This window comes from Dermacentor andersoni, chromosome 7, assembly GCF_023375885.2.
Source record: "Dermacentor andersoni chromosome 7, qqDerAnde1_hic_scaffold, whole genome shotgun sequence".
NCBI lineage: Eukaryota > Metazoa > Arthropoda > Arachnida > Ixodida > Ixodidae > Dermacentor > Dermacentor andersoni.
Genome location: NC_092820.1, coordinates 71,777,588 through 71,793,015, shown reverse-complemented (window position 1 = coordinate 71,793,015; position 15,428 = coordinate 71,777,588). Strand labels below are relative to the sequence as shown.

At 43.7% G+C, this 15,428-nt stretch overlaps 1 protein-coding gene across 1 annotated transcript in view; it reads left to right on the top strand.

Annotated features, from left to right (window-relative positions):
• Positions 1-13,400, top strand: part of LOC126534821 (probable 4-coumarate--CoA ligase 2) — a 37,728-nt gene extending 24,328 nt beyond the window's left edge. Inside the window, exons 6-8 of the mRNA XM_072289476.1 lie at positions 4,014-4,158; positions 6,817-7,074; positions 13,123-13,400. Coding sequence (XP_072145577.1) covers positions 4,014-4,158; positions 6,817-7,074; positions 13,123-13,250 — 531 coding nt within the window. The 3' untranslated portion in view covers positions 13,251-13,400. The remainder of the gene's footprint in view (positions 1-4,013; positions 4,159-6,816; positions 7,075-13,122) is intronic.
• The last annotated feature ends 2,028 nt before the right edge of the window (positions 13,401-15,428 follow it).

Sequence of the window (15,428 nt, the reverse complement as noted above, 5' to 3'; positions counted from 1 at the left end):
CTTCTTTGACCATGAAGTCAGTGACCAAGGTTCGCAAAACACCCAGCTGCTGAAATGCTTCAGCGAACACTCACTGGCTCAGTGTTTCACAGCATTTTAAGGCCGGGCACAAATAGCTCGGCATATGTCCGTTGCCCTGCATGCAATGCGCCACATCAACGCACTCCACGCGCAACTTAGTACATGGGACATTGCGTTACTGTTTAAAGTACAGCTATATTGTTGTGCAGAACACAATCCCTTGGCGACACTATTGGTATGAACTTCGTAGGTAGCGGCGTGTAAGCAGCCGGTTTTCGTCGGAATCGCACAGGTATAGTCTACGAAATCAAGGTTGTGTGTTCTCGAGTCGCAACAGCATCGGATGCCTTCTTTTAAAATGCATCCTTGAATGATGGCATCTGCTAAAAAAATTTGTATTCTTCCCTGTGGGCGCGTAGGTACTCTGAATACTGGAATGGAAGAAATAATGGAAGATCCTTAGCAATAAACAACCGACTGAATGCAAATCACTTCTTTAATGGCGTGCGCTAATTAGTCGAAAAATGTTCTGGAGGTGGGTTTAAATTGAAAAGGGCACTTATGCAGTCATTCGTGATTTACATACATAATGATCAAAGGCGCCATGGTGAGGACATGGTGGCCGACACGTCAGTGGCATAGAAGCAAGAATATCTCCGCAAAATATTTTCACTATGAAGATTTGCGAGTGTGCCAAATAATGCAGTGTGTCAAGATTATTCAGTGGTCCTTTAGCCTTAAACTTTTTATGTGGCCACCATAAAAAGGACGCGTTTTTGTGACTTACAGAAGTGCGTATTGTTACGGTTGGCGTCTAGCACCCCGTGCAAAAAGGGCTCTCGCCCACCATGCCTCATCGATACGAAGTCCGACTTCCTAATTCGCGATGGTTGTCTCGAGTGTATGGCGGTCTGGTACAAGCCCCGCAGTGTTTACATTTGTGCGACTTTAGAGGGATCCTTTCCTCGAACTGTAAAGCTCTGCAGGAGAACTTCCGCGAATCAGCGACGCGCGAAAGAAAACGGTTCAACTGTCTACTGTTCCGAGGACCGCGGACTGCCGCCTGCAGATGCGCACAAGCGAATACGTCAACTGGGAGAGTGGATCAGTCGCCCTTCCTTAACTAGAATCCCTTTCGCGAACCAACGTCACCTAGAAAAAAAGGAAAAAGCGTCTACATTCCCAGACATGCAGCTTTGTATGTACGGAGCCGGAGCGCTCATTCCTTGCTGCAGGCTTGGTATCTACGGTGGCTGGACGCCCTTTCCGCGAACCAATGACGCCTAGAAGAAAGGAAAAAGCGCCTACATTCCCAGAGCTGCGGCTTGGTATCTCCGGAGCCGGGACGCTCATTCATTGCTGCAGGCTTGCTTTCTGCGGTGGTGGGACGCCCTTTCTGCAAACCAACGTCGCCTAGAAGAATAGAAAGTGCGTCTACATTCCCAGACCTGCGGCTTGGTATATCCGGAGCAGGGACGCTCATTGCTTGCAGCAGGCTTGGAATCTACGGTGGCGGGACCCCCCTTTCCGCGAACCAACGTCGCCTAGAAGAAAGGAAAAAGCGCCTACATTCCCACACCTGCGGCTTGGTTTATCCGGAGGCGGGACTCTCATTCCTTGCTGCAGGGTTGGTATCTACGGTGGCCGGACGCCCTTTCCGCGAACCAACATCGCCTAGAAGAAAGGAAAAAGCGCCTACATTCCCACACCTGCGGCTTGGTATATCCGGAGCCGGGACGCTCATTCCTTGCTGCAGGCTTACTTTCTACGGTGGCGGGACGCCTTTCCGCGAACCAACGTCGCGTAGAAGAAAGGAGAGAGCGTCTACATTCCCAGACCTGCGGCTTGGTATATCCGGAACCGGGACGCTCATTGCTTGCTGCAGGCTTGGTATCTACGGTGGCGGGACGACCTTTCCGCGAACCAACGTCATCTAGAAGAAAAGAAAAGGCGCCTACATTCCCCGACCTGTGGCTTGGTATATCTGGAGCCTGGACGCTCATTCCTTGCTGCAGGCTTGGTATCTACGTTGGCGGGACGCCCTTTCCGCGAACCAACGTCGCCTAGAAGAAAGGAAAGAGCGTCTACATTCCCAGACCTGCGGCTTGGTATATAGGGAGCCAGGACGCTCATTGCTTGCTGCAGGCTTGGTATCTACGGTGGCGGGACGCCCTTTCTGCGAACCAACGTCGTCTAGAAGAAAGGAAAAAGCGCCTACATTCCCCGACCTGTGGCTTGGTATATCTGGAGCCTGGACGCTCATTCCTTGCTGCAGGCTTGGTATCTACGGTGGCGGGACGCCCTTTCCGCGAACCAATGTCACGTAGAAGAAAGGAAAAAGCGTCTACATTCCCAGACCTGCGGCTTAGTATATCCGGTGCCGGGAGGCTCATTGCTTGCTGCAGGCTTGGTACCTACGGTGGCGGGACGCCCTTTCCGCGAACCAACGTCGTCTAGACGAAAGGAAAAAGCGCCTACATTCCCCGACCTGCGGTTTGGTATATCCCGAGCCGGGACACTCATTCCTTGCTGCAGGCTTGGTATCTATGGTGGCGGAACGCACTTTCCGCGAACCAACGTCACCTAGAAGAAAGGAAAAAGCGTCTACGGGCCCAGATCTGCGGCTTGGTATATCCGGAGGCGGGACGCCTATCCACAAACCAGACTCTGTGCTGGTCACGTGACGTCAAAGGGAGCAATATCTCTCCCAAGATTGTAGAGAACCTATATAAGGGGCTCCGAAATGCACTTTTCATCCCTTCATTCTCTTATTATTATCTTTCACCAACCTTTGAATAAACCATGCAAGTATCGCACTAGAAATCGACTCGTCCTTGTCTGGTCGCCATGGTCTACCGGATGCCTGCAGCCCGCCGACAACGCCACGCTACCCAATAGTAACGTCGGTCGAGCTATAAACAGGCGTCCCTACAACTCGGCAGCAGTACGATAGGGTACTCTGGAGTACACAACAGTATAGAGAAGAAAGTTCCTCAGTCGCTGTTTAACCGAAGTTATTTCAAAAATATTTATTTTTCCAATACCCTTGCGTAAACTTCAAACAAGGACACAGAAAAGCAGTGTTAAGGTCACTTACTTATACTTATGCCATAAAAGTCATCATATGGTGTAGCAAGCACATTTTTTTACTATTTAATTTTCTTGCATATACATCCATTTCATACCCGTCCGGTTTTGTTTACCTCTGTTCATTTAAAAATCCAATTTCACCATTCCTCTATATATTGAGCATCAAGCTGCACAACAAATTCACAGCCTTCCATCCATGGATGAGTTTTTCTCGAATTTATAAAATACATGCTCCGTGCGTGAATTTTCTACAGAAATGTCAGGTGTGACAACATAAGTTAACTAATATACGGTACCATCGGAAATCTGCCACTCAGCCGTTCCAAAAATATACATAAGTAGAAGAATGCGAAATATCCATCAAATAAATGGTACAGCTACATAACGACATACCGACAAAGAGTGAAAGCATTCGACCATTTAAACTTCTTTTTCCCACCACATTACGCTTCTTAGTCGCATTTGCAGAATAGATCAAATTTTTTGAGAATGTATGCGACATTTTTTAAATAATATTATTTTCATCAGTACTTTGGCTTTAGGCGTAATATGTTGGCGTGCACAATTGCCTGGACCGAACCTGAAGGCGCTATTTCATTGGAATTGTTTATATTTTGCCGGCTAGAGCAACACTAACTTTTATGAATACTTTACGAAAGCAGGCAAGAATTCCGTAAGTGTGAGGTGCCGGTCCAAAAAGTGTTCCCCTTTTCTTACCATGTACCTAAACACAGCCTATTTCATCATTACAATGGACAGCTGGACCCTGCTAGGAATAGCCTGCTTCATTTGACACTTTCGTCATTAGGTGCCCAGGTAGCAATATAACGGTGCATTCCGCACTTACGGATCTAGTTTACTACTTGTGATATTTTTTTCCTTTTTTGCTTGCGTCTCCACAGTTCATCGACATGGACACGGGTGAGAAAGTGGGACCGAAGCAGTACGGCGAGCTGTACTTCCGCATTCCGAGTGTCATGAAGGGGTACTACAAAAATCCCGCGCTCATGAAGGAGTTTATGGATGACGACGGATGGTGCAAATCAGGTGCGTCGAAGTTGGCAGTCCTACCGGCTCTGGTTCGAGGAAGTTCCGCTTGCTGAAATTAAAGCGCAGCTGCCTCATCTTTATTACAGCCAAATGTTCAGTGAGGTGCTAATGTACCAGCTTTGGCTTGAGGAAGTTCGATTTGCTGAAATTCAAGCATAGAGCTCTCCTGCTTAATATAGCAAAATGTTCAGTGAGGTGCTAATCTATCGGCTTTGGTTCGAGGAAGTTGCGCTTGCTGAAATTCAAGCAAAGCGATCTCCTCCCTATTATTGCAAAATGTTCAGTGAGGTGCTAATCAACCAATTCTGGCTCGAGGAATTTCGGCTAGCTGAAATTTATGTGCAATATTCCGCTTCCTACAATTATCGATATCTCATTTAGTTACATTGTGGAAAGCACAGAAAGGCCTTGCTGGGCAGGGTGCAATTTCACACGTACTACAGGCTTCTGAACGCGTATCTGTGTGTAATGTTTATTACATGCCGGAAGGTAAACTGCTTATCGTATCGTATATAACCACTATGTCCTTAAAGTAAAATCTTTTGCAGCCAGGCATTTTCGCACGACATGGCTGCTACAGAAACACTTTTGTAACAAATTGCAGCCAACACGTCGACAAAATACGCCATATTTTATCTAGTACCCTAGCACATATTACCACTAAATCGATGGTCGCTCTCGCGTAAAAACGCAACGCAAGGCTTCACATAGTGTAGCAGCAGAATGGCATCACTCACTTTGTTTCGAGCTTTCTATAATTTTTCATTTCCTGATGGTACATGACGCCACGGTATTACAACGCGCTCAAGCACGAAAGTGCCTTATAAGTGTCTTTTATAAGCATACGTTACGCCGTAAGGTATGCCTTCGTTTCGCGCACACCTGAGAATTCTTTGTGCACATAAAGCGCAATTTAATGTGCAATGTTTAACTCAAAAATTTTCCACCAATTAACTGTCAGCAGACACTCTTAACTAAGCCAGGCAAAACATAATTTATCCGCCGAACGTTAAAGACTCGACCTCCGTATGCAAAGAAATGTCCTTCGATCCTGCGCTTATGTGGGAACGGGGGTTAAGAGAAGAAGCTTTTGGTATTTTTACGTCAATGTCAAACCAAATATTATGGAGGCGTACGACTTATTACGGAAATGTTTGACGAATTGACTGAACTGAAATGTAAACTTCCGCAAATGTAGTTTCTTTCTGGGCTCCGTCTATTTTACTCACTCTGCGCCTTGGTATAATATTGCTTACGTAATTTCTTCATCCACACTCCACATCTGTCTACTTCAGCGCAACGCGCCCAATGCGTGTACTTATTCATTTTCACGTAGCCGATTACTTCAATATTCTATTGCCGCATTCTATTCCACTCGTCCACAGCTTAACGCTGCTTCGACAATGAAAGCTCTCATCAAAGTGTGTTCACTTCTTTCAAAACACTTCTTCATTATTCTGTTGCTCAACGCTTCTAGTTTGATTCTTTATGCAACTCGGCTACTTCTCCTGCTGACTGCTTCACTTCTTTTCACTAGATGCTGCTTCAACAAATGTACTTCAATTTTATATAGCCGACTACTTTACTATTGCGTAGCTAATTCTCAATTTTTTGTAGCTCGACGCAACTCGCACACCTGTTGAATCAGATTCGTTTGCTTCGGCTGCTTAATAATTCATTTTGCTGCATGTGAACATCCTCGCACAAATACGTGAACTTCTTCAACAATACGCAGCCGACTATTTCGATTCTATGTAGCTCAACGCTCCTCCCTCATTGCTTGCATCATTTGGTTCACTTCACTTTTTGGTTCGCACTGGTCTGCTTCTATTGCTTATTCTTTCTTCCCTTTTGTATAGTCGACATATTCAATTTTTGTTGCCCATCACTTCACTTCCTGCATCTTGTTCTGTTTCTCCATTCGAGCACACATACTTTGAGCCCATACAAAACCTTCATGGGTCATTGGCAAAGATAATGCAGGTACGCATTGTTACATGCGAAGATGCAAAATACCAATGGTTCAAGCTGTATCACCTACCCGGTGCATATACAGGTGCATATTTATTTTTATTTATTGTATTTAGTGATACTGCAATCCCAGGACGGGATTTTGGCAGGGTGGGCGTACCGATACAAGCACGGATCGAATATTTACAAAAAAGACAGAAAAAAAAAACAACAGGCCGCAGATGATTAGTAAACAATCAAAACGGATGTGCATTGGAGCCAAAAAAGTTCAATGATGGCATCGCAACATAGGAGTAGACATAGGAGCAGACATAGCAGTAGAGTAATGTTTATGGCGAATATATTCAGCAAGATAGAGCCTGCAAATTTGGAGAAATAGAGAAAGAAAGCTTCACTTAAAGGAAAACGAATTATTAGAGTATCTGCTCGTTTATTAAGGCTAAGACGACGCATTGAACATAACAGACTAAAGTGTTTTACAATAATAGGATTCCTGATAGTACTGCAAGGAAGCAAATGTTGAAATGTCACCCATCTGGGGACAGTTCTTGAGCGCATAAAAGCCACTTGGGCCCTTTGAGAAGATCTATTGCTTTGACCAGTGTTGTGGTTAAAGCGCTCTTATTCTAGTAACACATATACATAAAAACAATACATTTCTTTTCATAAAAAACACGCCTGCAGGGGACCTCATGTACTATGATGAAGACGGTCGCGTGTACTTTGTCGACCGGATGAAGGACATGATCAAGTGCCTAGATCAGCAAGTGTCGTCTCTGGAGCTGGAATGCCTGCTGCAGAGCCACCCCAGTATTGCCGATGCCGCCGTAGTTGGAGTTGCGAAGACTATGTATGGTGACGCCCCGGCTGCCTTCGTTGTGGTACGACACCCGACAGATGCCTCGCCCGAGGTGGCAGCGATACTAAAGGAACACGTCGCATGTAAGCCACATCAACCAAGTTCGTCAATTTTGGATTTTTAAGGAATTTTAGAAACACTTGAACAAGAATGAATTGCGTTTAAGGTGAAGTATTCTACGAGCTGGTGGATCTCGGGCATTGTGTCCTAACCAGGCATTAACAACTTAGTCCCCTTAAATCACTAAGTAGATTTTTTTTTCATGAATGACTCTATAGAAAGGTTGAAACACCTTATGTAATGACGGTCAGTGCTTGCGACATGCACACTTAGCAGAAATCGAAACACTAACGTAACTTCCGATGAGTTTTGGCTAAAATTCTGCGCAGCAAAATATTGATGTTTCATGGAATATTGGTGGTATGAAGTATAAAGCAAAACAGTCACATGGTTTAATACATGCTGGTTATGCTATTCCAGCTACACACAGGTCTTGCTGCTTTACACAGCGATGAATATTATGTCATTGTTGCGGGGAGGCAGACATGGAAAGTGTGTCACGAGAACGCGAGGCCATGGTGCCTCTATGACAAAGCACCCTGTGTCGTCTATGTAGGTGTACAATACCATACCTCACTTCCGGTGGCACACGCAAAGTCGCAGTACTCGCTATGGTGCGACCGACCGGTAGTGCTTCCGGAGGACAATGCAATAACAATATGAGAATGGGTCAGTGAAATTCAGCTGAATAGCAATTGCGCTTCGCAGCAAGTCTGCAGATGGGTATGTCGACAATAGGCTTTGGCCTCGGAATTTTGAGGACATATGTCAGAGAGGGTTGTCTTCAGTTCCGTAACTGATATATTCTATGTAATCAAATAAGTGATTAAGCTCAGAAGCAAACTACATTTCACCAACAAGTTGAACAGCTGCATTGACTAAATGTCCCATCTCCAGTGGTGCCATAAAGAGCATTTCAAAAAATTACCTTTGCAACGCTGTGTCTAAAAATCGCGATTATTGTGGTCATCATCACTGGAACTCATGTCATATATGTTTCAAGTCATGCTGGCTCAAATCGTAGCTCGCGGGTGAACGGCTACAACCACTAAGGAATAAATGTGCAGCTGGATAATGAACGAAAAGAGACCTTCCTTTATTCATGAGTCTTAAAATTACAGCTCACTAGGTCCGGAAATGGCGAACAGACAATCTTGGTACGCTGATGACGCCGCAAAATTAGCTCAAAATTCAAAGAAAAGTCCGCGCGCTGTTCTCGAACGACCCACTAAGGTGCTCATTGACTGACGTCATACACACAGCACCGGCAGTGCGCAAAGTACCTGGCAGCAGCACGCACAGCGCGGGCGATTTCCTCAAAACATCAAGCAAAAAAGCCGCAAAAAAAGCGAGAAACTGGCGATCGCAAGGTGGCGGTAATTCAGAGGAAGGGAAGCATCAACCGGTCTATAGTCGTGTTAAGCAAGATACGTTTGGAGTATTAGTGGGAAAAAAAGCAGGGACTTGATTGATGCGACCAGGATCCGTTGCAGGCATATGTAGCGGTACGAGGTAGATGGAGAAGTTTTGTGGAAAGGAAGACGAATTAAGAATACCTATAGAAATATGCTGGAATGAAAAGCATGCATACCAAACCTGATTAACTTAAGCAAGGTAGGTAACTATATGTTAATGCCATGTTTCAAAATGGAATCCAATCAATTTTGAAGTGAACCATCTGGAGGTGAACCCTCCTGAAGGCAGGAAAGGAATGTTGCGAGCGGGAACTTGTAGAGGCAAAGGGAGAGAACGTCAGCCGGGAGAGCGTAGCCCGCATCCTCGCATGCTGCTGCCATTGCTTCTGTATCCGATACCACAAAATGTTCTGCAGACAATATTGTGATACAACGTCACCTGGACGGTCTTTACCACATTCTGGAGGACCAGCGCTCGCATCAAGCACAAAGATCCATACTTGCACTGCGCTGTGTGTGTCCTCTTTCCTTGCGCTTCATCTAAGCCCTCGTATTGGAAACTCTGAACTATGCTGCACCAACTGGGCAATGTTTGCACCTTATTGAAGGCTTTTACTACCTTCAAGGCGACCTTGCTTAACCCCAAACCTTCCCACAAGGCCTGCTGACAGTCATTTAAGGTTTTGTGGAGCCTTGGTGTGGGGGGCATTGTTGTAACATTGCACAACGAACAAACACTAGTACTCATCCGGTTTCTCAGCTTTAGGTTGCCACTTCTGCTATTCTGTCCGTAATTCTACTGCGCCTTTATTTTTTGTAGCGCCTGTTTACTTTTACCTTCCCTGCAATGAAGGCTGCAGATTTGTCTTCCATGCCAGATGTTCTCCCTCATTTGTTACGTTTTTGTAATTATTTTTATGACGTTGGCGTTATGTGTATGTTTCCCTAGAATCAGGCAGGAGCCATTACGCACACCATGCTCCATTCAATGCTTTCATAGTTGCCTCTTGAAATAACCAGACATGATTCTTTAAAAGAAAGCGTCTTATTTGACGCCAAAATGAACATAACAGCTAGCCATGCAGACCTCTCAAAATGCTAGCAAGCAGCTGTTGATCAGAAACGTAACCTACAGATTTTCTATGCCGCTCCTGATTCACCCGTCTTTAGGTTTTTTATGTTCGAATAACCTCACATGCATTCTTTGGGGAACAACGGCACACCCTCGTGTTCACACTCGAAGATGCAAATGAAGCAATAACATGGATAAGCAAGAACAGGGCAGAACATCTGCCCACAAGTGTAGATGGCTACATACTTTGCGACGAAATAATAAATGTCGATGAAAATAATGGCGGTTGAAAATGGACGTAGCAAATGTGCCCTTGTGACAATAACGAAGACACTTCACGCAATTAAATTGGCATGGTGCTAATGTTCTACTGAGAAGATAACTGTTACTATTTCAATACTTTCAGTTGATCCAGCTTTGGATAAAACCAAAGCATTTTTAATTACTGAAATTGTCATGCCCAAGGTTTGACATTTGGGATGGATGCTGGACACCTGTAGAAACATAAAATATTGGCTAATATCGGAGATTCGTTACACCAATCGTCAAGTGTGTACAGGTGGCGTATGGCCGACATACTGAGCAAAAAGGTATATCACTATCACAACCGACAAACTTGGCGCGTACTCCTGTTTTCATCCAACTGGCCCAGGACAGCTTCAACGTTAACATTCTTTGTGACAAGTAGTCTTCTCTGGAGTGGCCGTTTATTACGTTCACGAGTCTATATTCAGCTCATAAATGCATGCAATGAGCAACTGCTGGTCTTGCTTCTTGATGAATATCAATAGTGATGTCCCCAAGCAACAGAAGCTGTTTTTCGTTCATATACTGTTGAAGGGAAGGGGTCAGTTCATCAAAAACATTTTAGGATCCTTGCTTGGCGGCCTGTAAATGCCACAGAATATGTATGTAACTTCTATTTTAATAAGTAGCGCTTTAACCTCTGCATGGCGAAAGTTGGCATCTAACCTAGAGCATATTCGTTCGTATTTGGCAAAAATGAACACTCCTCCACTTATTCTGTTTTCTCGACGTAACACGTAAATTTGATAACCGTCCAAGTAATAGCAAGTGTGTTTAGTTACGTCCAAGTTTACTTCTGTTAAAACGATCACGTCAGTAACCACATTTCGAGCCAAGTAGACACATGCCAGTGTCTTCTTATGCTCCGTAAGTTTATATGCACCATGCTAATTTCTTGGCTAAGTCTAGATTCAGCGGTTGCCTTATGGGCGTTTTCATCCCCTTCAGTGAATGACTCAAAATAAGCCATTAAACATTTTTCCAAATCATTCTCTGTATCAAATTTAATTACTGCAGCACCTTCCACCTTTCTAGCCAATATTTTGCCTTTCCGCGTTCATAAAAACTTGTAGTTCTTCAAGTTCGCAAGCCTTCGACATGCCAAAATAAGTTTTCTTGATAACACGTCAAGTTTTCTTTCATGAAAGCCTTATCTGCCCAAAGGGCCGTTCTCTTCGATAGCCACAGGCCTCGAGTGGCGTGGTAAGTGAACCTGACAATTGTTGGTGGAATTTCATCTTTTCCTGCTTTGATTCTGTGGACTGCTTCGATTGGCTGTTTTTCTGATTACTGTCGATAAGTATGTGGTGCAAATATTGTTCTGAGCTTTCTGCTGTTCCATGTCTTTCAATGTTTTTCGCCTGGAATACCGTTCGGCGCTATCGACGCTCTCTTTTAGCTGTGCAATTTCAGCGTCTTTAGAGGACAGTTTCTTCGTCAGCTTTTCCGATGTTTCTTTCAATTTTTCTGTTATCAATTCCTGATTCCGCGTCTTATCTCAAGTTCATCATATTTTGAAACTATCATTTCCATTAAGTTTTCAATTACCTCTGTTGCCGCACATTGGCGGTCTACTTTCTTTTCAGGGCTTTCCAGGCGTCCTAAAGCTGTGGCAAGCATTTGGCTCATGGTGGCAATGTCCTTCCTTAGCAACTTTGACCCGTCTCATCTTTTTCCCTCTGTAAGCTTCTGTTCACCTCATCGTTGTTTTCAGATTCTCAACACTGGTTGCATTGTTTCAATGCCCCACAACTTTTACACTCCTAGCTTGCGATTTCAATTTCTGTCATATTGCGATACTAATGGTTTCTTTAGCAATTCCGGCGCACTACGCGGCGTGATGCGAACTTTTACAAAGTTTACTTAAAATGTACTGGGAATCCTCTTCAAGCCGTTTGGCACCATGTCATGCATTGTTTTCTCCACATATTTCACAGACTAACCGCAATATCACCACCATATGTGTATTCCAGGGGAGCATAGAGTTAAGGTCGGTTATATCTTACATTTATTTCACCTAGAAGCAAGAAAAAACGGTCAGAGCTGTTCTCGATGCTCCACCGGACTGCAGGGTGGGATCTCTTGCCTTGTCCATGTGTTGGCTTGAAGGGGCCCAGTACATGATCCCCCACCACTCCCAGTTTCCGAGGCGTCATCTCCAATGGCTATTCATATCTGCGCTGACCAGCTGCGCAGAATGCTGCCTCTTGTCAAGCAATGACCACTTTTATAGGAGAAATCCACCGGAACGGCATGCTGTAGGTACCGAGTCACTAGCATGTGTCAAGACGTACGAATGGGCCTAAAAGCAAGAAAAAATGGTTAGAGCTGTGTTCGATGCTCCACCGGACTTGCTTATGCGACCACTACAGCAACGAGTCTTTACTTCGCCTATTATACTAATATATTTCTATTTCATTGACTGCTTAACCCTTATGGCGAAACTGTGACATATTTAAAACGACTGTGCACTGATTTCTCATTTGTATACGTACTCTGTAGCTCTCAGAGCTATACATTTGAAATCTTTTCGATCCTTGCCAACTGTTCATAATTTCATGATCTCTAGAGCCATTATTTATGTCTTCTATCAGTATTAATACAACATTTTCTGAAAACTTCAGTATTGTTTCCCTCTATATCTTGTTTGTTGATGCTGCAACGGTCTAACTGTTCGAATCTGACCAACTCTCACAATGTCGAATTCGAAACGTTCCGCCACGCCAGCCAAAACAGCCTAGAAAAAGAAACATTAAATGTTTATGCTGCAAAACAAGCAGAGAGAGAGAGAAAGACAACAATGAAAGGAATTAAAACTAAAGGTCATTGCAGAAATCTTCATTGCAGCTATTCTGACATTTTCTTGTAATAAACAGAACGGTTCTGCACACGAAATATTTCGGAAAGGGGTTTCACAGTTACGTATAGATTTTTTCGCTAAAATTTGTACTTTCTAGAGAGCGCTCATGTTTTGTGCCTTTTTGAGATATCTGTGTTTGTCATTGTGCTACACAGAGGCACCTTTTCTACTTTTCTACTGGCATCACCGAAAATTCTAACGGCAAACAAAAGCGCAATAACCACAACTTGCCGCGATATGGATAATATTTTTTTAATGTTACTGCGATATGTGTATCTCGAAAATGGCAGCTTATATAGCTTCCCTTCTCTTGCGGAGGCTTTCGCGCTACGGCCAGCCTTACGACTTAAGAAATTATGTCACAGTATACAATGTAAAACATTTTGACATGACCGTCTGTTTTTATTCACGTTTGCAGGCAAAACTGAAAAGTTTAAGCATCTCTACGGTGGAGTTGTGTTTATGGACCGCTTGCCCAGGAATGCGAACGGCAAAGTCATAAAACGCGAACTGAAGCTCTTATATGAAAAGTCAAAGGTGTACTGAGGCCCCTGATTGTATTCAGCTGATAGAGGAAGAAAAATTGCAATTCAAATATAATTGTGATCCTTACGTTCAGCGTGTTATAAGACACTGTCAAACACGCAAGCTAAACACATGGACATGCATTTAATAAACCTCTGCTGATTTTGCCTACACTATCCCGTTTGTGAATGCTGCTACTGGTTGTAATCTGTTGGCCACAAAGACATGAGGGCTGGAATCATTGTCGACCGGCCAATTACCTTAAGAATTGAAGGTGGCTAAGGTCACTTGAGTATTCAAAGCCGGAATCAAAAAGGTACCAGATAAGTATTTCTCCATTTCCTTATTATGCATTTCATGTACGTTGCTGGAGCATATTATCGCATCCTACATCCACATCCACCTGGAGTCTAATCATTTCTTTTCATTGATCAACATGGCTTTAGAAAAGATCTGTTCTGTGTTACGCAATTCCTTTATTTACAACCGACTTGCACTTCAACATGGACAATAACTTACAAACTGTTATTTTTGTAGATCTTTCCAAAGCTTCTGGCAATATTGCTCATTGTTGGCTGCTTTCAAAATTAAATCCCCTCGGACTAGACTCTGCTAGTTCATGTCGGGTCATACATTCTTTATCATTTCGTCAAAATTTACATTTATTGATATACTCTCTGCTTCCCCAGCTGATGTAGCTTCGGGAGCCCCTCAGGGTAGCGTCCTAGGCCACCCGCCGCGGTGCAAGAACTCCAAGAACTCCTGCAAGAACTCCCATGTCCCGTGCAATGGGGCTCATTAAAGATCCCCAGAAGGACAAAATTATTCCGGAGTCTCTCCCTAGGGAGTGCCTCACAATCAGATGGAGGTTTCGGCACGTAAAACCACGTTATTCATTCATTCTTCTAGCATCCTATGCTCTTTTCCTAATTTACGTTAATGATATGCCCAATAAAATGTCGTCAAGTATTTGTCTATTCGCTGATGAATCTATCGTTTACAAGAATATAACACCTCAAGATGATCATGTTATCCTGCAAAATTACGTTATCATAATAAGAATATGCTGTAGTAAATTGCAAACGGTTCTGAATTCAGGCAATCGCAAACTCATTTCTTTTAGTCCAAAACAATCCAACTCAGACATTCCCCACTTTATTAACAACTCTGCCATATGTCGTGTTCAGTTATAGAAGTATCTAGGAATCCATCTCACTCACACTCTAACACGGTTGCCCCACATTGCTGCCATATGCGCTAAAGTGTCCCAAACGCTTCGGCTCACTCGTCATAATCTGCGCGAATCGCTTTCTAACATTTGCAGTATAGCGTACATTTGCCCACAGTCGGAATGCGCGTCAATGATCTTGTGACCGCACATGATAACGTAATCACTAACTTAGAACGCGCACATAACCAAGGTGCCCGTGTCATTTCTGCAAATTATGACCGCAAGTGTGGCGTTACGAAAATGAAACTTAAGAATTTGCTGCGCCCCCTTCAACTTCGCCGGGCCGTTTTCCTTTGATCTTTGCTTTGCAGATACATTAACCACACCAGGCCACCCACCCACCCTTGGAAACCCCACTGCGCATGTATTGATGGCTCCATAGTCACGTTAGCCTCAAGCCTACCTTAGGCAAAACGCAAGCGTTTAGCTCATCAGCGTTGCAAGGCTATTTCGCATTTGAACGATCTCCCTGGCGATATCGACGGGAACAACAAATAGCGTTATAAGCGTTCAATACTTCTCTAATACGCAATTTACATGTTTCGGACGTGTTCTCTTCCATTTTGTCTTTCCTTGTTTAAGTTAAATCTATGTTAAGCATCGCATACCTCGTTTTAATCTACCTGTCTCTATTCTCGCTTGGCCACGTTCATTCTTGAATAAAAAATGCATTTATTTTTTTCATTTTTCAATTCAGCGCATGTTCTCACTTATTTTTCGCGTGTTATGATGACTTGTATTTTCACTGTCAGTTCGCATTTTACTGCACATATGTAGGTTTTATTCTGAAGTTGGCATCATATGCTCTAATTAACCATTTAAATTCCCCCTTCACTATACTGCGATGTGGGCTCTGTAAGGGATTGCGAATAAAAAAACAAATAAATTAGTCGGGGTCTGCTAAATAGCCATCCATTTAACTACAACTGCGTTATCGTTATCGCTTATATATATATATATATATACAC